Source organism: Gorilla gorilla, chromosome 7 (genome assembly GCF_029281585.2).
Source record: "Gorilla gorilla gorilla isolate KB3781 chromosome 7, NHGRI_mGorGor1-v2.1_pri, whole genome shotgun sequence".
NCBI lineage: Eukaryota > Metazoa > Chordata > Mammalia > Primates > Hominidae > Gorilla > Gorilla gorilla.
The window spans coordinates 144,540,648-144,561,017 of record NC_073231.2 but is presented as its reverse complement, the minus strand read 5'-3'; the positions used below and the strand labels follow the sequence as shown (position 1 = coordinate 144,561,017).

Below are 20,370 nucleotides of genomic sequence, written 5' to 3'. Positions count from 1 at the left end.
GAGCCAGAATATGACTCTCACTATTTCTTCTTCCTCATAGTCATTATCATCTTCCTCCTCATTCTCATCACTCTCTGTTACAGTTGAGGGATGCTTTATTGTGTTTTATAAATAACTTCCTCAAATATTAAATCATTTCTTCTCCTATTATCTTTTGAAATAATTATCATGATTATAATCTTCCATGTGGGAAAACAAAGACTCAGAGTTAAATGGCTTATCCTTCCAATGTACCTTAGATTTAAACTTCTTTTCCTTACAATATCATAGAGGAAAGGCGTTGGAGAAAGAACACAGAGAATTCCTTTGATTATACTCACTTGGAGCTTTGTACCCCACCCCGGCAATTCTAACTTGTTAGCTCTTGGGTGGCCCCAGGAAATCCATGACTCAAGTATTTATTTCTCATCATTTGAGCTGTTGTCATTTCTGCTCAAGCTTCATGGAAGAGGTGGCACTGAACTGGGATGTGATTTTGATGGGCTGAGATGTGAAGGGAGGATTACAGACAGACGGAGCAGCATGGCAACGTCTCAGGCATCAGAAGTCCTAAGTGGGTATTTGGGGCTGAGCTAAGCAGTCCATTTGGGCTCTTGCTTAGGAGATGATGGTGTGAACCCTGGACACCAAACTGAAAAGGTAGGTTAGAACCCCAGGAATCTCCAAATCAAACAGCTCAGATGCCTGCAGAGGTTGGCCCAGGAGGGCCTGAAGGAAGAGACTGGGCCTGGGAACAGGGTGGGTTCCTGTGGCTGTGGCTACAGGAAGGAAGGCCACCTTTGAGAGGCACTGGAATGGCCCATGATGCTGGGGGTGCGGAAGGTACAGATGCCAGAGAGATGTTACCCTGAGGCTTCTCTGGATGATGCCCCTTCATGGATGACCCATGAAAGACCTGCTCTGACACTTTTCTTTCTCTGGCCTCTTGCCACCTTTTTGGTTTCTTTCTCCTTGCTGAAAACCTAATGCTTATGGTGTCTGCTTCCATAGATGTGTTTCTTTGCATTTCTCTCTTGTCTACCACGCGCCTCCTACTTGCCCATACATCTGCTCTTCCAGATCAATTGATTCAACTTTCCTGGCACAGGAACACCTCCTGAATTCATGCCTTTTACAAATCCTGTTGTCAACTTAGGTGTTCACCTTCCTGAGCATGAGTAAAGTTGTTACATAAGATCCTGGGTCAGCTCAGGAAGCGGATCGCTGCTGAGACCTTGCTGCATCCCCAAATGGTGATTGTGTCACCCTGGAGAGGGAACTGATGCTTCATCCCCCGACCACGACGGCATCTTAATGAGTCATTCTGCTCAGTCATGGCCCAGGCCTCTGCATCTCTTCTCTCTCATCCTTTCTTACCAACCATTAGATATTCCAATCTCTCCTTTCAGTCTTTCCTCTCAACACAGTTACATTGCTGGCTTGGATTCTAACTTCCGATGATTATTCACCAGGTCCTCCCACTGACCTTGAGGGAAAATGGTTTATTCATCTTGTAAATAACCGGTGACTCTCTATAGAATCCCCTGGAAGCAATTGGAGGGGGTGTCTGTCTAGATAGAAAATGGAAGGTGTCTGGTTTCCTTTCCCTGAGGAAGGGGAGCTGGCAACTCTTAGCTGTCTTATGATCAGCTTCCCGATGTCTGCATTAATCAGAGCTGGATCAGATGGATGGAGAAACCCAGTGCCTCCAAGGCTTGGCTGTCTTCTGAAGGTATCTGTGACCACATCTTGAATTCTACCTGGCAAGTATCGAGAAACTCGTTGTGACCCAGACATTATCGCACCCTCCAGCCTGATGGGTTCACGGCGCAAAGGTGTGGATCCAGGGGCTTCTAAACCAGGCTCACTCACTCTGCTAGTCAACAAATCTCCAAGTTGTATCTTCCCTTCCTCCCTGATATCACTTTTCTCTAACTTTTCACTGCTATCCTCAGTGCCACCGTCATGGCTTGGGACTGCATAATTCTCAAAGGGATGATTTATTCAGCCTACAAATGTCTATTGAATGTCCACTGTGTGGCAGGCACTGTCCTGAGCCTACAGTATATAGCATCAAACAAAACCAGAGCCCGACTCCACTTTCAGGTGGCTTGTGTCCTAGTAGGGGTAGACATGCAATAAATAAGCACAAACGCCAATGGTGCATCTGGTGAGGATCCACACTAAGGAAATTACGGCAGCGTGAGAAGACACAATGGGACAGAGGGAGTGCTATTCTGGTGAGGCTGGCCGAAGAAGACATTCAGTTAAAGGAGCATTTCAGCAGAAACCAAATTGAATTGAAAAATTGATCTATGTGGATACCTGGGGAACAAACCCAGGCAGAAGGAAATGCCAGTGGACAGACCTTCAGTTTGGAATGCATTTGGCAGATTCAAGGTGGAGGTGGGAGGCCAGTGTGGCTGGAGGTGGGAAAAAAGTACGTGGAAATGAGAAGAGGGTTGGAGGAAATGAGGTCATGGAGGGCAGGCTGGAGGTCATTAAAGTTCTGCTCTATGTGAGCTGAGAGGCACTGTAGTGTTTTGAGCAGAGGAGATGTGACATGATTTATGTTTTAATGATATCATCCTGGCTGCTTTGAGGGGAAAAGTGCAATGGCCAAGTGTGTTAAGGGAGGCACTGTTTAGAAGGCTACTGCAGTGGTTCTGGGGAGAGAGAATGGTGGGCTGGTCCAAGGCAATGTTATGGGTTATGCTGGGCAGTGAGAGAAGCAACTTGAACAGCCTTAATCCATCCTCCCTGTTGCTCCCAGGGTGTGCTTGAGTTGGGGATTCCGGGACAGTGGAGATAAGCAAGAGTCACCAAGGGGCAGAGAGAAGAGGGCCAGAGTTGCTGAATGAAAGGAGAGGACGATATCAAGTTTTACAATCTCACAGATACACTTAGAGTTATTTTGTAGAAAGCATCCCTTTTGATTCTTCAGAGCCCTGAGAGGCCAGCAATATTGGCACAGGCTTCAAGTCTGCATAGAACTGGGTGTGATCTGAACTCTGCCCCTTACTAGCTGTGCAACAAGAGAGACATGAGCTCTGAGCCTCGATCTGCACACTCATCAATGGCATGAGAACATGGGCATTCCAGGGTCCTCTTGCAGAGTAAATTAGGAAAGGATCATGTGGGAAGAACTAGAAAGAGAGTTTGCCGTGAAATAGACACTCAAAAAATGTAGATCTTATCAAGGTCTTATTTTACTTTCAATTCTTGATTGCAGTGCTTTTATTTAATCAAGAAAACCACCAGGACAATGCCAAAAAGGGCATATTCTGTTCTTCAGATAACCTCTGTTATACAATATATGCCATTACCACATTATGTAAATTAAACTAACCAACACACACCTTACCCCTATTTAAGGAGATGGCCTCAGGTCATCCCACAACATCACCCTGCTGGATACTGAACATGTATGCACTGAAGCGTGGATTCCCACAGCAGAAGAGCAGAAACGCCCTAAGTAACCTACCTAGCCACGAGGAGGGGGTTGTTTCAATGCATCATGCCTCATTTGCACAGGGAAAACCATGCACCTGTATAAAGGATACCAGCAACTCTCCATGTGATATGGGATGTGGCTTAGATAAATTAAATGGAAACAAAGAAGCAAAGTTTAACAGATTGAATGGCATGCTGAAGTCTGTGAAGAAACGGGGTACAGGGGGAGTGTGTGTGTTTGTGTGTGTGCGTGTGTAAGGCTCACCAATGCATAAAATCTCTCTGGGAAAATTAACCAGCATCTAGTAAGATTAGTTGTTTCCAAGGAAAGGAACTCAGTGGCTGAGACTGGGATTAAAAGGAGACTTTTCTTGGGTATACCTTTCTGTATCTTTTGAATATGGGGCCATGAGTTACCGAACACATTTACGTTACAGAGCTGGGATCCCAAGCCTTACTCCTGACCTCAGAAAAAGCCTGAGTCCTTTTTCTGATCCCACATTGTTCCTCTGTGGGGCACTCCTGAGGGACGATTGTTAATCTGGGAGGTTGAGAGTAATAAAGACCCAAATGTCCACCGAGACTCATTATTAAACCAGCTCTGGTTGACAATTGCCTGCTTGTTAATTTTAGCTTCTTCTTTTACACTCAGGGGAAGAAAGGTGACATGGGACCACCTGGAATCCCTGGATTGCTGGGGCTGCAGGTAACTACCTTTTACATTCTCTTCCATAGTAACACTGCTTTTCTCTGATTAAATAAATGACCAGGCAGCAGCTCTCATGTGGGCAGCCAGAATCCTGCTGGTCACCTCATCAAACTATTAAAAAGAACGGCCAGTGGGTCACGTGTCCTCCCTCCCTCCTCCTCTGCTGTCCTGTGTGGGAGCTGAATGGCCATTGTTGGCTATCCTGAAGGAATTTCCATCTGGAGGCAGATGGGGGTGATAAAAGTGATGAGCAGTCCTAGGAGAAAGGGAAGTGCTGGGAGGCGAAGGGGGACCCCAGGACGAGGTGGTGGGGAAATCAGTCATGAAGAGGCTTGTCTCGCCTTGGCAGACAAGGCACTGCCAGCCAGGCTGGAATGAGCAGAGGGAGGGCCTTCCCTGGGGCACAGCTCTGCAGGGACCTGGTGCACCGCAGCGCAGTGCTGGGCAGGAATGGAGCAGCATGTGGTGCCGCTGGAGCACAGGGCATGGAGCAGCAGGGGTAGGAAGATGAACCCAGTGAGAGTTGTAAGGGGATCAGCCACAGAGGCCAGAAAACCAAAAGGGCGGCCACTGTCATAGGAGCTAAGAGGCCTGGGTTTGGGTCTCAGTCTGTCCTCCAAAACACTGGGACATTGGCCAAGTCCTTCCCCTGCTTGGGCCTCAGTTTCCCCATCTGTAAAATGATGGGGTTAGGGCCCCAGTCTCAGAGGCCTCTGTTCCTAGGCAGGTGCTGTTCTCGCTCCCTGGATTCTCTGCCTCCTCCTCCTCCTTCCAGCTTCTCTGGGTCTCTTAGGACTCAGTTCTGGTGTAGCTTCCTCTGTCCTCATACTTGGCCCAACTCCCACAGGCCATACTTGGCTCTGCTTCCACAGGTCCAGCTGTGCCATCCTAGTGCCGGCCATGTGGATCCTGACACCCACCCATCTAGATAGGCACCCTCAGGGTCCTCGTCCCCATGTCGTAGATGAGGGGTGAGGCTCCAGGCGCAGAGGGCTTCACTCAGGGCCACCCTCTGCTAGGCAGACGCCTGGCTTCAAATCCCTTCCTCCCTACATGACCAAGGCCCTAAACTGTCTTAGTCTTCCTTATTTTCAAATGCAGCATCACCATGAGTCCCCCACAGGGTACCACAGTGTGGACAAAACATGGCAAGCCCCTGAAGCTCTATGCCTGGCCTTTGCAGTGTACAGAATTCCCTTCATCCTTTCTTTGACCCCCCCACCCACCAAAGCTTCACCCCTGTCCCCTGATCTGGGCCTCCCCTGGCATCAGTAAGTTCATGCTGAAGCAGGATCAGCAAGCAGAAGTCACAGAGGGAACCCAGTGCTCAGCTCTCGCCATAAAAAAGGAGGGCACACCTGAAGGTTGAGGAGAAGAGCAGTGACTATGAGAGGTGATAATGAGGTCCTGAGGCATAGCGCACACGGGGTAGACAGATGTGGCTGTCCCTGTTCTCCTGGCCTCTTTGGCACCAAGCAGGTGGGCACAAGTCACTGCTGGGCTCTTCCGTTTGGTTCTCCTGGAGCTGTGGTAAAGCACCTGGCTTCAGCACCACCTGGGACTGGACAGCCCCACCTCCACACCAGATTCCCTGGGGTGGCGGTCACACTGTCCATCCCTCATTGGCAGGGAGGCACTCGTCCCGAAAACAGTGCTCACTGCACTTCAGAAGCCAGTTTTTCCTACTGGCAGACATGAAAGCACTCTAGTGAAAGATGGTACCTTGGATGCAATCTGAGACTTCATTTCTGCACCCTTCATTCAGGTCAGGATGCAGCAGGGAATAAGAATATACGATCATCATAATTCACAGTGTTCTAAAGATTTCACATTCACTGTGGCATTTTGCTATTAATAATGAAAAATAGCGTGGGTTTTGCCTTATGTTTTATTACCTTGCTTCATAGTGAGTCAACCTTGTGTATTTTAAAATTCACCATCAATGCAGCTCGATCAAATTATTTTAAGCTATAATTTTTCCCCCTACAACTCTTTGTTTGTTATCTGGGAAAAGAGATTTCATTCTTTCATTTTTAACTTTGAAGTCATTTTCATTCAGTGAATCTTTACTGAAGGCCAGACATTGAGCTATGTGCTATAGATATAAATATTACCAGGCTTTCATGGCAGGGAGTAGCACCCTGTAATTGTGCACCCTGATGTGTTCAGGGATCTCAGTGGTTCAGAACCAGGCAATATAGCATTTGCAGTATGTACCACCTGGTGGCCTGGATGGGGCCACTGCCTGATGGAATCGAAGCTGTGTTCAGGTCAGCCACTCTTACGCTAAGAGGCCAGGTTTCTTTTTCTTTAAAGTTTAATTTTATTTTACTGTAAGTTCTGGGATACATGTGCAGAACGTGCAGGTTTGTTACGTAGGTATGCATGTACCATGGTGGTTTGTTGCACCTATCAACCTGTCATCTAGGTTTTAAGTCCCACATGCATTAGGTATTTGTCCTAATGCTCTCCCTCCCCTTTCCCCCAACCCACTGACAGGCCCCAGTGTGTGATGTTCCCCTCCCTGTGTCCATGTGTTCTCATAGTTCAACTCCCACTTATGAGTGAGAACATGTGGTATTTGTTTTTCCGTTCCGGTGTTAGTTTGCTGAGAATGATGATTTCCAGCTTCATCCATGTCCCTACAAAGGACATGAACTCATCCTTTTTTATGGCTGCATAGTATTCCATGGTGTATATGTGCTACCTTTTCTTTATCCAGTCTATCATTGATGGGCATTTGGGTTGGTTCCAAGTCTTTGCTATTGTAAATAGTGCTGCAATAAACATGTGTGTGCATGTGTCTTTACAGTAGAATGATTTATAATCCTTTGGGTATATACCCAGTAATGGGATTGCTGGGTCAAATGGTATTTCTGGTTCTAGATCCTTGAGGAATTGCCACACTGTCTTCCACAGTGGTTGAACTAATTTACACTCCCACCAACAGTGTAAAAGCATTCCTGTTTCTCCACCGCAAGAGCCTGGGTTTCTATGCATCTCAGCCATTTCCTTTGATTCACTCTTCCTGACATATCCATGTGTCTACCTTGCCTGGGCCTGGCCTCTGTTTTCTCCTGCTTACTATCATGCATTTGCTTATTCATTCATGGATTTATTCATTCAACAGTTTTTTATTAAGTACGCACTGGGTACCAAATTCAGCCCTGGGGATGTAAAATCTAAGTAGCTGCAGTCTATGCCATGAGAATTCGTACATTAATGGGCCAGAAAGAGACACAGATAGAGAAGGTGTTTTCATCTGAACCCTAAATCTCGTATTTATTCAGGCAAGGTGAGGCCAACAGATCAGGAGACGACTGTCATTGGAGATAGTTTTGCTCCTCACAGTTTCCATGGATGGGAGCGTCTATTTCCTGCAGAGCTGTCAGGGGAGCAACAGAGGCAGTTTGGAGGCAGAAAGGGTGAAAGGCAAACTTGGGCAGGAGCCACTACTGGGCAAGGGCGAGGCAGGGTCAGTTGCTGAGCAGGCTTAGGATTGGACAGTTTGAATAATTTCCGCAGGCTCCAAGCTGTACGGGTGGTTTCTCACGGTCTAGTACCTGGTCCAGGGGTGATTTAGGGCAGAGAGGTAGTGTCCTGTCCCACACCACAGGGGCCTGATTGAAGAAGGTGGACCAGGGATGGGCTAATTTGCAGATCAGAGTCCTACTCTCAAGCAAGTCCTTTGCGATCTCTAGGAATTAGCTAACCCTGGAAGGGGAAGGCCCTCCCTGCATCCACAAGGCCTCAAGATGTGAAAGCATCATCAAACAAAAGCACAGGATTAATCTGGAAGGAGAATCCACTGAGCTGAGCTTTGGAGAGGAAGTCAGGGCTCTGTGGAGGCCCAGAGCAGGATCTTGACACTGACCTGGGAAACCGAGGTTGATCCCATGGCAGCCTATCCCTGAAAGAGCAGTGGGGAGAAGTAAAGGGAAACGTGTGTGTTTAGTTTCTGCTGTTGCCAAGCATTCTCTTTAGCTTTCATATATAATCGTGTCTATTCTTTATAACTGCCTGTGAGCAAAATTGCTTACCCTCATTTAAAATCTAGAGAAACCAAGCTCAGAGAGTTTAATTAGCTTTGCATTATGGGAAGAGCCAGCACTGCCATCTTGGAGCGTGCAAAGCCCCAGGGTGGCTGGGATCCTATAAGATGCTTTTTATGCCTGTCTTTCAAAATGAAATATTCCACCTGCTAGAAAATTTTACAATAAATCTATACATCCATGATGTCCTATGTGGTGACTCCTGTATCCTGGCAGCCTTTTAGGAAAATTGGAAGTCTGGTGTCTGGGCTGGCCAAGTGTTTATGCGCAGGCAGTGCGGCTTGGTGCTGTGCTCAGGACAAAGTCCCTTGAATTGGTGGAAATGCAGGCAGGGGAGGGCTTGGCCCGAGAAGAGGCTGGGTGGACTGTGGGCTGGGCCTCTGTGCAGAAACCCCTTGAAGTGGGAAGTCATAGGGTTAGTGCCACAGGGATCTACCATCTCAGAGGAGGACTCCCAAATTATGAACTGCTTCCCCCCAAAATAAACATGTCCAAGTCACGAAGGAATTTGATTGTCATGCTAATTTATGCAAGTAATTTTCATGCATCTTCAAATTCCATCTAACTTTATAAATCCAATTGGAACTAGGTGGTTATTAGGAATAATTATTCTTTACTGATGATAATTAGGTTAATTAGTCATTCATGCATCATCATTGTAACTACTAATCATATTAAATAGTCACTGTAGTATTAGAGGGACCAAGTATTTTTTCATTAGTAATTGGACTGGTTAATTAATAAGTGGTTAATTACTTGTTTTCATTACTAATAATGAGAACAGTCATATTTTGTTGTTAATATTTATGTCTATTGACTAATTTGTTACTCATTAATAATTAGATGATTTGGTTGTTTAGATATTTTGTTAACAATTAAATGAGAAGAAAGAAAAGTAAGATTTGTGAAGTCCTCTGAGTTCTGGCCTAGTTCACACTTCTTTAATTCACACATAGTGATTTGAAGAAGGGGCCTCCAACCATTTTATGGCAGCTGGAATGAGGCTCTGAGAGAAGTCCATTGTCCAAGTCCATTGACATAGTATGAGGCCACCTGGGATTTGACCCAGGTCATCGTCAACCAAAGTCTCAGATTTTTCTTACGTAAATTTCTACCTATCTGTTCCCTGGCCCACAGGGGAAGAGTGACTTGCCCGCAGCACCTGTGAGTGCTCCTGACAGTGTCGCTTCTTGCGTTTTATTCTCGGCCTTCCTGTAGTCCCATTCTTTCTTGAAAGACTGGAAACTCTAATATTCTCATCTATAAAAGGACAATCATGTGTAGAATCTTTGGCTTTCTAGACTTTTTTTGGTGGGAGAAAGTGGAGGAGAGGAAGGGAAAGGGGATTTCTAGTCCTAGAAAACCCAAATGCCATTCAAGTATTTGCAGAAAAAGATAGAAAATGAGTTCAATATTGCTCTCCTATGATTTGGCAATTAGTCTTCTGGTTTCATTGGGAAACTTACCGGTGAGGTAACTCAAATGGCTGTTCTGTTTGAGGTATTGTTCAACTTGATTTCCAGAAGAAAAAAGGACATAAAATGAGGGTACTGATTAATCAGAAGGCCAAAGAAGATTGGTCCAAACCCAACAGTAGCTATTGAGCCTCACGGTAAGGTCCCCCAAGGCCATGGAAGATGCTGAAGTGCCATTATGTCATCCAAGAAAGCTGAGATGATGTGGAGCCTCTGTTACAGAGTGTTCTCTTATCTGGAAAATGCAAGAGCTTTCTGGGATCCCTCAGCCAACAGCAGCACGGGTAGACCAGCACTCTGTTTACATTCACAGTTACCCCCAGAACTCTCTCTCTCTCTCTCTCAGGCCCTGCAGACTTTTTAACTAAACACATCAAATAGATCAAAACTGAATCCATCATGCCCCACAGCAACCCCACACACCTGCCCATTCCCCTGCAAGGCCCTCCCCTTTTGAGTATCAGGTTGTGTCCCAGTCCCAATCCAGCTGGTCACCGCATCACCACTGAGCTCTGGCTCAGACCTGCCCCTGGTCTGTCTGCATCCCTCCCCCCATCACCTTCTTCCAGTGCTGGCGCTGGCTGCCTTCTGTCTGCTCTCATGTTTGTCTCATGGTCTCTCATCTTGCAAGATTTCCTCCTACCATTGGCTGCTAAGGACACTAGAAATGTGTCTTTATTTATTTATTTTTTTTTTGAGACGGAGTTTTGCTCTTGTTGCCCAGGCTGGAGTGCAATGGTGCAATCTTGGATCACCGCAACCTCTGCCTCCCAGGTTCAAGCGATTCTCCTGCCTCAGCCTCCCTAGTAGCTGTGATTACAGGCATGCATCACCACGCCTGGCTCATTTTGTATTTTTAGTAGAGATGGGGTTTCTCCATGTTGGCCAGGCTGGTCTTGAACTCCCGACCTCAGGTGATCTGCCCGCCTCGGCCTCCCAAAGTGCTGGGATTACAGGTGTGAGCCAATGCGCCCAGCCTAGAAATTGTGTCTTTCTAAGCATAAGTCTTTTTGTGTCACTCTTTGATGCCACCTCTATTATTTTTGTGCTCCCTCGAAGACAAAGCCTTGTCTTTCTTGCCCCATGTGTGTGTGTCTCTTCCTCCCCTCCCCCTCCCATCTAGCCATGGCTCAGCAGCTCCATCCTCCTGTGGCTTCCTTCCTCTCCTAGTCCACTCCCCTCTGTTCAGGCCCTACTAAGCCCTTCCACAGCAAGCTCACCCCACTTTTCGAGATGCTCCTGATTTCTCTACCATGCCTTCCTCTGAGCTCCGTGGCCTTCGAGCACCTCTTTTGTCTCTGTTTTCATTCTTTTCAACAGGTATCTCATGAATTCTGCTACATGCCGGAAGCCATGGTTTTTATACAAAACAATTCTGCACAGAAAGTATTTTTGTACCTACTATATATTTTTAGAAACCCTTGCCGTAAGTCACACAGCTGCTCAAAATATAACCCTGCCTTCGATCCTAAGCCCTCTGATGCTTTTCCCGGGACACCAGAGGCCTGTGTTTTATGTGTCTTACTAGGCTGTAATTTTCTGGAGTGGAGGGCGGAGTTGTCTTAAGACCCCAGAGAGAACACAGTGGTACGTAGTAGGCGTTGGCTGGGGGAAGGAGCCCTGCCCACCGCCATACTGGGTCTCCAGGGATAACTTCTTCCAGGTGCTCCAGGATAGTGCAGGTCCTTGGCTTTAAGGATCAAAGCTGTGCCTGCCCACTGCCCCTCTCCCTTTAAAGGCATCACCCACACCCTGTCACCTGTTGACACCCTCTTCCATCCAAGGTGTGAATCTTCCCGGACCCTGAGTGCAGGGACCTGCACATGGGCAGGGAGACAGATACTGTCCAGGGGCCTTGTGGTAATATGGACAAAGTCCTTGTAGGATGCCAGGCATATAGTCAGTGCTTTAGGAAATTCAGTTTTCTCCCTTCCTTTTGGGGGAGTGCCAAAGTAGAAATAGCTATCGTAGCCGTGGGCTGAAAGGCCCTCACGTCCAGGTCCTCCCAGGATGCTCCTGGCCTCCCACCCCTCCCTCACCAGCCCTCCCCACAGCTGGCCTGAGGCTGTGTCAGAAACAAAGCGAGTTATGCCAGAGCTGAAGTCCCAGCTTCAGGACCTGTGTGGTAATCAGGACAAGGCTGAATGTAACCCCCAAGGCGAGGCGGCTGCTCTGTTTAGAGTTTCTGCCCCCACTATGTGGCTCTCTGTGGCCATCTGAAGGCAGAGCATGGCCAAGAGACCAGGGTCCGGGGCAGGTTGGCTGCAGCTGGATCCTGAGGGCTGTTCCCTCCTGCCACCGCACCTGGCGTTTCCCACTTGGACTTGTGAGCACGTCCCCTGTAAACTGGAAAAGAGGCTGGAAGCAAATCACCTCACCCTTTTTGTGATCCCTCCTGGAAGAGCTTTCCAGACTTTCAGACAGTTACTTCCAGCTGCTTCCAGCTTCTCTCTCTCTGTAAATGGCTACGGCAGTTGCTTGGTTTAATGACTGGGTAGGCTTTCCCTCTCTTTCCGAAGTGTACAGCATCAAACAAGCAGACAGTGACTCAACCTCTACTGTGTGCATAGCATGGAACCAGTTGCTGTGGTCTTACCAGGGAGATAGACTTTGAGATCTTCAAACCCATCTTTAGAGCCCTAAGTTCTAGTCTCCCTTAACATGCAGAGTCTTTTAGGACATCTCAATGTGTTAAAGGGTGGAAAGGGGCTGTAACAGCAGGGTGAGACCCGTGTCCTTGAGTGGGGACTGTGCAGACAGTTTGCAAGGCTGGGGTACTGGGCTTGGGAGGAGAGAAGGGATCAGGGTGCTGTATCCATATATGAGCTTTATCTAATATCAGTTCATTTTCCTCCTCTGTAAATTTAATGAAACAGCCCTGCCTCCCATGGCCAGTGGAGGGCTGGAATGAGCTAGTGTATGAAACACAGGTAGAGCATACACTGAATGGAGGTGGCCGAGCCCCTTGTCCTGCCTTTCTGTTTTTTTTCTCTCTCCCGGGTTGTGCTTCTTCCTGGGATGTTATGCTCACAGGCTCATCAGCAGTGCTAGTGGTGGTGATGGTGGAATACGGAGCTGGCCTGGACGAGTCATGCCCAAACCTGGCAGCTCATCAGAATTACCTGGTGTCTCAAAAGTCACTGACCCTTGGGGCCTGTCCCTGACCTGCTGCCTCTGAATCTAAACAAGGGTTCTGTGTACCTGCATTTGTGACAGGCCCTCCAGGTGTGTCTGCAGCAGCCAGAGATGATGGCTGTGTGACCTAAAGTGGGTCCTGACCCTCTTTGGGCCTCAGTTTTCTTCATTGTCAGACAAGGAGGTTTAATTTCCACTAGGAGACCGCTAAAGAGCCATCACCTCTAACGTGCTATGAGACTCCAAACTAGCAAGCAGCAGCAGGGCAAGGGTGTTTGCAGGGGGCAAAGGAGGAAGGCAAGCAGGGCCAGAGCGAGGGGCTGGTCAGGGGTCTGGCTTCCTGGGCTCACTTTTTGAAAAAAGCATAAAACACTCCAGAGGTCATCAGCATCCTTAGACATGTAAGGAGGGAAGGGAACTGAATTGTTCATTCAGACTGCTAACAAAGAGACTCCTGTATGCTTGGGAAGGGCCTTCGAATATGCTCTGTGGGCTTGGGGTGCTATGAGGCCCTCAAAGACCATGTTGAGGTAAAATTAGATCACCTGTCACCCCCATAACCCCAGTGCTTTGGGAGGCTGAGGCAGAGGATTGCTTGAGCCCAGGAGTTGAAGATCAGCCCGTGCAATATAGCAAGACCCTGTTTCTACAAAAAATCATAAAATTAGGCATGGTAGCACACGCCTGTAGTCTCAGCTACTCAGGATGCTGAGGCAGGAGGATCACTTGAGCCAAGGAATTGGAGGCTGCAGTGAGCTATGATTGCACCCCTGCACTCCAGCCTGGGCAACAGAGCAAGACCCTATCTCAAAAAACAAAAACAAAAACAAAAAAACATTGCCTGTAATGTGCCTCTGGAGTGTGTGGGAGCTGTGAGTGTCACTGCAGGGCTCTTGCTTTGCCGAGAGAAGTGAGGGGCCAAGCTGGAGCAGCCTGTGGAGGTAGTAAGGCTCAGCCCACGATACAGCAAGGCCGGGAGGCTTCTTTAAAGCCTTCCAGCAGCCCTCGTCCATTAGGGAGGACCCAGGTTGGATCCTGCCCAGGGCACCCTGCAGCCCTGCCCGGCCCCTCCGTTGCTCCAGCTGTGAACAAATGTGTCTGATGAGGGAAGATGCTACCCCTAAGACTTGCCAGGACGGAGCGAGCTGCTGAGAAAACTAGGTCCAGGTGCCCCCAAATCCTGTTCAGTAAATGGTCCTGGTCTATGCCTGTTTTCTGACTCACGGGTGCCCCCAGAGGGAGAAAGGGGAACAGTTTACCGATGCGGCCACCTCTGCCATTTTTTGGTATTTCTCGCCCTCTAGTGGCCATGCAGTGTTGTTCTTTCTGAATGCAAACCTAGGCTCTCGGCGTCTGGCTCAATTCAGGAGATTGCCTCAAGCATTTACTGAGCGCCTGCTGGATGCCACACCCTAGGATAATCACTGTGTGAGGTGCAGGGGGAACAAGAAGGGCCTGCCCTCGAGGATCTGTGGATCAGATCAGCACAGTTAAGTTGGTTTTGAGCACGGAGCAGGGAGAGTTTAATTCCACTGGGGAATTGGAGACCATCTCAGAAAGGTGGAAATGGCTCAGAAGGGAGGTGTGGGAGGAGGGGAGGGGGTATCCAGAGAGAAACCTGAGCTAGAAAAGTCATCTGCACCTCCTGGACGCTGTGTGGAGCAGTGGTCTGTGGTGCTGGAGTTGAGGGAGGAGGGCGTAGTGAACTTGCTTGGAAGAGCACTACCCTTTGGAAAATCAGAGCCACTGAAGGTGGTTCAGCTGTGGGGTCACTGGCTGTTCTAAAATGAGCGGGTCCCTGCGTGAGGACTGTCAGGAACCTGGATATATGCAGAATGCCACATCCACTCTCCCTCCCAGCCCTGGTGTTGTGTGATTCCAGCTCACCCCTGCTTATAACCCCATGTCCACCCTTCCTCCCTCTGGTCTCCCCAGACTGCAGGCTGCTTTCCTGGGCAAACGTGTGACCATACACGTCTTCTTGTGCTCCTTCAGTTACTTCCAAGACCTTCACGGCAAAGTCGCTCCTCCTCACTATGACAGCCCGTGGCCTCTGAGGTCCTGGCTCAGCCTCCAACTGCCATGTGCAGGCCCACACTCTCTTCATGTGGAACTGTTGGCTGTCATTCAAAACGCAATACCTTCAACAGCAGCCGGCCTTTATGAATGCAGCCCACCTGCCTTGTCTGCCTGCCCTGTTGTTTATTTCTCGGGCTTTCTTCAGTACTCAGGTGCCTTCTCTGCCCGCTTGCCTTCATCCCTCCGGGTGCAGCATCACTCCCAGGTGCAAGAACCACCTGGTGTCCCAGGACCCCCTGGACCTGGATCTGTGCTCATAGGTTTAGTTGGGCCATTTGTCTTTTTTTCTTTCCTTTTTTTTTTTTTTTTTTTTTTTTTGTAGATACAGGATATTGCTCTGCACCCAGGCCAGAGTACAATGGCACAATCACAGCTCACTGCAGCCTCAAACTCCCAGCCTCAAACAGTCCTCTCGCCCCAGCCTTCTGAGTAGCTGGGACTACAGGCAAGAGCCCCTATGACCAGTTAATTTTAATTTTTTTATTTCTAGGGAGATAGGGTCTTGCTATTTTGCCCAGTCTAGTCTCAAACTCTTGGCCTGTAGTGATCCTTCTGCCTCAGCCTTCCAAAGTCCTGTGATTACAGTTGTGAGCCACCATGCCCAGCCCTTTTCTACCATAATTATTTGTCTACATGTTTCTCCCCTCCCCAGCCCTCCCCCTCAACCAAGACAGGAGCTTGGAAACAGGTCTTACGTTTCTGTTTGCTAACAGTACCTGCTTCTGTTCCTGGCCCGTGAAGATGCCCCAAAGTTTAAGTGTAGACCATGAATGATTTAAATAGCACATGAATCTACATCTGTCAAGCAGCTGTGAGGACTGATCTCCGTAGAATCACGGGGGAACCTTCACAAGTACAGATGCGAGACCCACTCACCCCATACCTAGAGAACCAGAAGGCCTGGGCGTGAGATCTTTTTACTCACCCCTGGCGATTCTGACCCTGGCGCCAGCCCTGCTCAATGACTCATGATTGAGAAGCACTCTTCTGGAAGGCCTTTATGCATGGGTCAGACTATGTGTGTGTGTGTGTGTGTCTGCACATGTGCACACACATATGTATTTACATTAAATGTTCAAACATTTTGAATATATAGCAGAATAGATAATATTAAAGGTGATGGCATGCCCATCACCCAAATATGAAATGTTAGCATTTTGCAAATTTTGGTTCCAATCTTTTCCTTTTGCTTTTGTTTATTTTTGTTTGAAAATTCAGGCATTACAAATAAAGTTAAAATCCCACCTCATCCTCCTGTCCCCTTCCCTTTGCCTCTTTCAAATGCCCACTGTCCCTAGGAGGCTCGTCAGGACCCATCTGTAACCCACCAAATGCTCTTTCTTTACAGGGCCCTCCAGGACCCCCTGGTGTCCCAGGCCCCCCTGGACTGGGAGGTTCTCCGGTAAGACTGGCTTTGATTTTCTACAAGGGCTCTTAGATGGTGGTTTCCTGGCCTGTGGGACCTGGGGACATCTTTGTGAATGGCCTCTTGTCTTTTATCCACCCAAGTCCAGTGCAAAAACACACAGGAGGACCCCGACATGTAGAACCGCCAGCCTCTGGACTCTCCGACCTTCAGAACCCTTGGGTTAGAGTATCACTGGAGCTAATGTGGCACTTTGGTGGCTGCCTCCAGAGTCCGGCATGTAGAAGGCATGTTAGCCTGGGGTTGCCCATTTGGATGTCTTTTTGTAGTTTGTGATTTGGCTTTGAGGCAAAACAGAGGACCCAGGCAAGCATTTGCTAACATTTCCCCTCCCATCTTTTGGAGCTGCAGAAAAAGTGTCCTGAAAGTGGGCATGGGGGAGTGGGGAGAATCCACACCCACCTACGGAGTGGGTCAGGCCCTGCCATCAGCAGAGGGAGGCAGCTCCCTCTGTCCCGGCAGGTGGCAGTGGATAGGAAGGACGCCCCGACTGCAGGCCGCACAAGCCATGGACGTGTCAACTTCAGAGGTGGAACAACTCCGCGTTTCACAGCGGATGACCAAGGACAGTAGAGGCCCCAGGGTGCCCTGCTCAGACCCAGAGGCCTGGGCCCATGCCAGGAAAGAGGTTGAGTCAATGATCTGATCTCTGAACAGTTCAAGCTAACAATGTCCATGTGGTCCCCTTTCAGGGTTTGCCTGGAGAGATCGGCTTCCCGGGAAAGCCTGGACCTCCTGGGCCCACAGTGAGTGTTCGGAAACATCTTTCTGCTCCCCTCCTCCCTCTCCCCATTGCTCTGGGGGGAGCGCTGAGCCCTTGCAGCTGGCCCAGGGCCACTTTCCTAGAGCTGAGGACTCCTTGGCCAGCAAGGCCTGCAGCCCCAGAGCTCAGCTGGGTCTTCCTTCTGTGGTGGCTCACTCGTGCTAGTGCCCTGTCTGTGGGAAGGCTCCCTGTGTGCCCTGGCCAGGGTGTGGATTAAGACCACAGTCCCTAGGCCACTGCCCTTTCTCTTTTCACCAAAAGACACATTCAAGAGTCCTTTGCTGCTGAAGGCATGACCGCTTGTCCTTGAGGAATACCCAGAGGGGACCAGAAGCAACAGGCGGGGAGCCGTGTGGCAGCCCTTCCCATTACGATCCTGATCATGTTTTCTCCCTTGCAAACTGAGAGACCTAGGGGCTCTTAGGGGGCAGGTGGAGCTTAGAAAACATTAATATCTCCCCAGATAGGAGGGGCACAGTTAAAGTTGGCTTGCAGCTCTTTAGGGCAGGATGATGGATGACATGGGCTGAGACCTGGGTAGATCTCATGATCTACCCTCAGGGAGGCCCCTGGGCCACCTTAAGGGATTTCCTTACAGCTAGTTCTCCCTCATTGAGCCCGGATGGGGAAGGCCCCAGCTGGGAGGCTCCTGATGCTGGAGGAGGGGTGAGGCGGAGGTGAAGCAGATTGGGTGGCACATGGGGCAGTTCTCCCCACTTCTCCATGGAGCACAGATCCGTGGGAGAATGTGGATCAAGGCCCCCAGGGGGCCTGTGGTCGTGGTAACACCAGCGTCCTCCCCAGCTCTGTTGCTCCCCAGTGCAGCATGCCAAAGGGTACTGGACATGAATTCAGTGCCGCGCTGGGCACTCAGGTGATCTGATTGCATGTGGGAGGAACACTGGCTGAATGGCACCATCACCGGAAAACGTTTCTAAACACACAGTCAACTGCAACGTCACCAATAAACATCTTCCATGAGTGACGGGATCATCTGAAAGCTCAAACACATGAGCAATCCCATCCGATCCAAAGGGCTCATCAGAAAGTATGCAGATCAGTGTGAACATTCAGAGAAGGGGAGCGTGTTAGAGGAAGAAAGACACTGTGAGCATTTCTCATCTGTCAAGATGTGGCTGTAGCCACAGAAGGTTTGAAGCACAGCTTCTGGCCTTGGCGTTTGCTCCTGGTCAAGATCCTGCTTTCATTGACTCAGGCAGCCTTAATCCCCTCAAAAGCCCTTCCTCCTGCCTTCCTAAAGCCTTGGCTTCCAGGACACCTGCTCTGTGCAGGTGGGGGCTGTCTTTTCACTAGTCGCCAGTCCAAGCTGGAGGCACAGGAAGAGATGAGTCAAATTGGGTGGCAGCAGGTTCTGTGGGTGGAAGAATCACCAGGGTTATAAAAAACGTTCACTTTTGAATAGCACTAATAGCTCTGAAAGCAATAGCACAGAAGATATTCCGCAGGGGGGAAATGATTTCCCTAATGTCAGTCATGGGGAAGGGGGTGTGTGCCTGACACATTTTGTTTTTTTCCTTCAACTTTTAAGTTCCAGGGTACCTGTGCAGGATGTGCAAGCTTGTTACATACGTAAACATGTGCCGTGGTGGTTTGCTGCATAGATCAACCCATCACCTGGGTATTAAGCCCAGCATACATTAGCTATTCTTCCTGATGCTCTCCCTCCCCCTGCACACCTCCCTCCATACCCCAACAGGCCCCAGGGTGTGTTTTCCACCCCCCCCCCCGCCCCCATGTGACCCGATATCATTTAAGGCACAGAGGAAAAGGAGAAGATGAAGTGTCTCTGGTGTAGTGGAAGGAGCCTGGAGGCGGAGTCCGTTAAACCTTGCAGGTCCCAATCACCAGCTCTGTGACCTTGAGTGAGTCACTCAGCCTGCAGAGCCTTCATCTCCTCACCTGCAAACAGCCGCAGTAACACCTGTCCTCCCATATCCTCATGGTGGTAGGAAACTCCTGGTGTTGGAAAGTATAACGTGGAGCTCCTCAGTGCTGGCATTCGAAATAACAGGCAGTAATGCCAAACCATGCTGAGAGATTGAGGTTTTGCTTTTTTGAAGGACAAGAGGAAGGGAGGATAGCAGTGGGAAGGAAGATACAAGATGGCAAAGAGATTCTGGAGAGGAGAGAGGAGGAGCAGTGTGGACATTGTTGTCCCCAGGGCCTCCTGGAAGCTGAGGGTAGAAATGGAACCATCAGAGCAAGATTTGGCAGATGTCCTCCCAGGCCCCCACCCTCCGTGCATGGCCAGTGTACTGAAAATCAGACATTGCCCGGAGGGTGATATTTGCTTCAGTAGTAACAAAGGGAAATGTGGTCAGAGACCACAGTCGCTCTGGAGACAGGGCCCTGCTGATCAAAGAGCAGAGGCCCAAGCCTCCTGCATTCTGGCTGCAAAAACAGCTCCAGGTTTGAAACAACTTAATGTAAGCCTTTCCTAAATATGCCTTTCCTTTTTATTTATGTTTTCCCCTCTTGGCCCAGGGACCCCCTGGAAAGGACGGGCCAAATGGACCACCAGGCCCGCCAGGAACCAAGGTTGGTCACTGATGCGGTTGGCACCAGTTTGGGAACCCAAAACACAGAAACTAAAGAGATGCTTGATTGTTGGTGAATTCTAAAACAAGTCGGTTGCCTGGGTCTTCGATCAGGACTCAGTTGAAATGTTTGGATTTATGGGGTCAGACAGGGGAAAGCTCCTTATTTATTCTCAGATAACCGCAGAAGGATTTAGAAGCCCTAGGCTTTAAAATTTAGCCAGGCACAGTGGCTTACAGCTGTAATCCCAGCATTTTGGGAGGCCTAGGCAGGAATTAGCCTGGCATGGGGGTGGGCACCTGTATTCCCATTCACTTGGGAGGCCAAGGTGGGAGGATTGCTTGAGCCCAGGAATTTGAGGCTGCAGTGAGCTATGATTGTGCCATTGCACTATAGCCTGGGCAACAGAGAGAGACCTGTCTCAAAAAAAAATTTGATCTGTTAGAAATATGTTTATTTATCTTATTTTCAAGGAGGAAAACTAAATACTCTTACTAACATAATAAGAGATTTCAATTTTAACAATGTTCTGGTGGGGCTTATTATGGTAGAATTATTAAGGTAAGAGTCAATGGTTAAATAGCATAAAACTGGGGAGCAAATACAGGTTTCAATACTTTAAATGAATTATTATACAACCATACCAGTATTTGAACAAATGAACTTTACTCTTTCCTGCGGGCACACCCAGACTCAAGTATGCACCTCAACAGTCCTTGAAAGGCAACTTGGAAAGGAAC

At 48.8% G+C, this 20,370-nt stretch overlaps 1 protein-coding gene across 1 annotated transcript in view; it reads left to right on the top strand.

Annotated features, from left to right (window-relative positions):
- Window positions 1-20,370, top strand: part of COL22A1 (collagen type XXII alpha 1 chain) — a 325,869-nt gene that overhangs the window by 172,618 nt on the left and 132,881 nt on the right. The window contains exons 23-26 of the mRNA XM_055348666.2: window positions 4,085-4,138; window positions 16,231-16,284; window positions 17,001-17,054; window positions 19,577-19,630. Of these exons, the coding sequence (XP_055204641.2) occupies window positions 4,085-4,138; window positions 16,231-16,284; window positions 17,001-17,054; window positions 19,577-19,630 (216 nt within the window). The remainder of the gene's footprint in view (window positions 1-4,084; window positions 4,139-16,230; window positions 16,285-17,000; window positions 17,055-19,576; window positions 19,631-20,370) is intronic.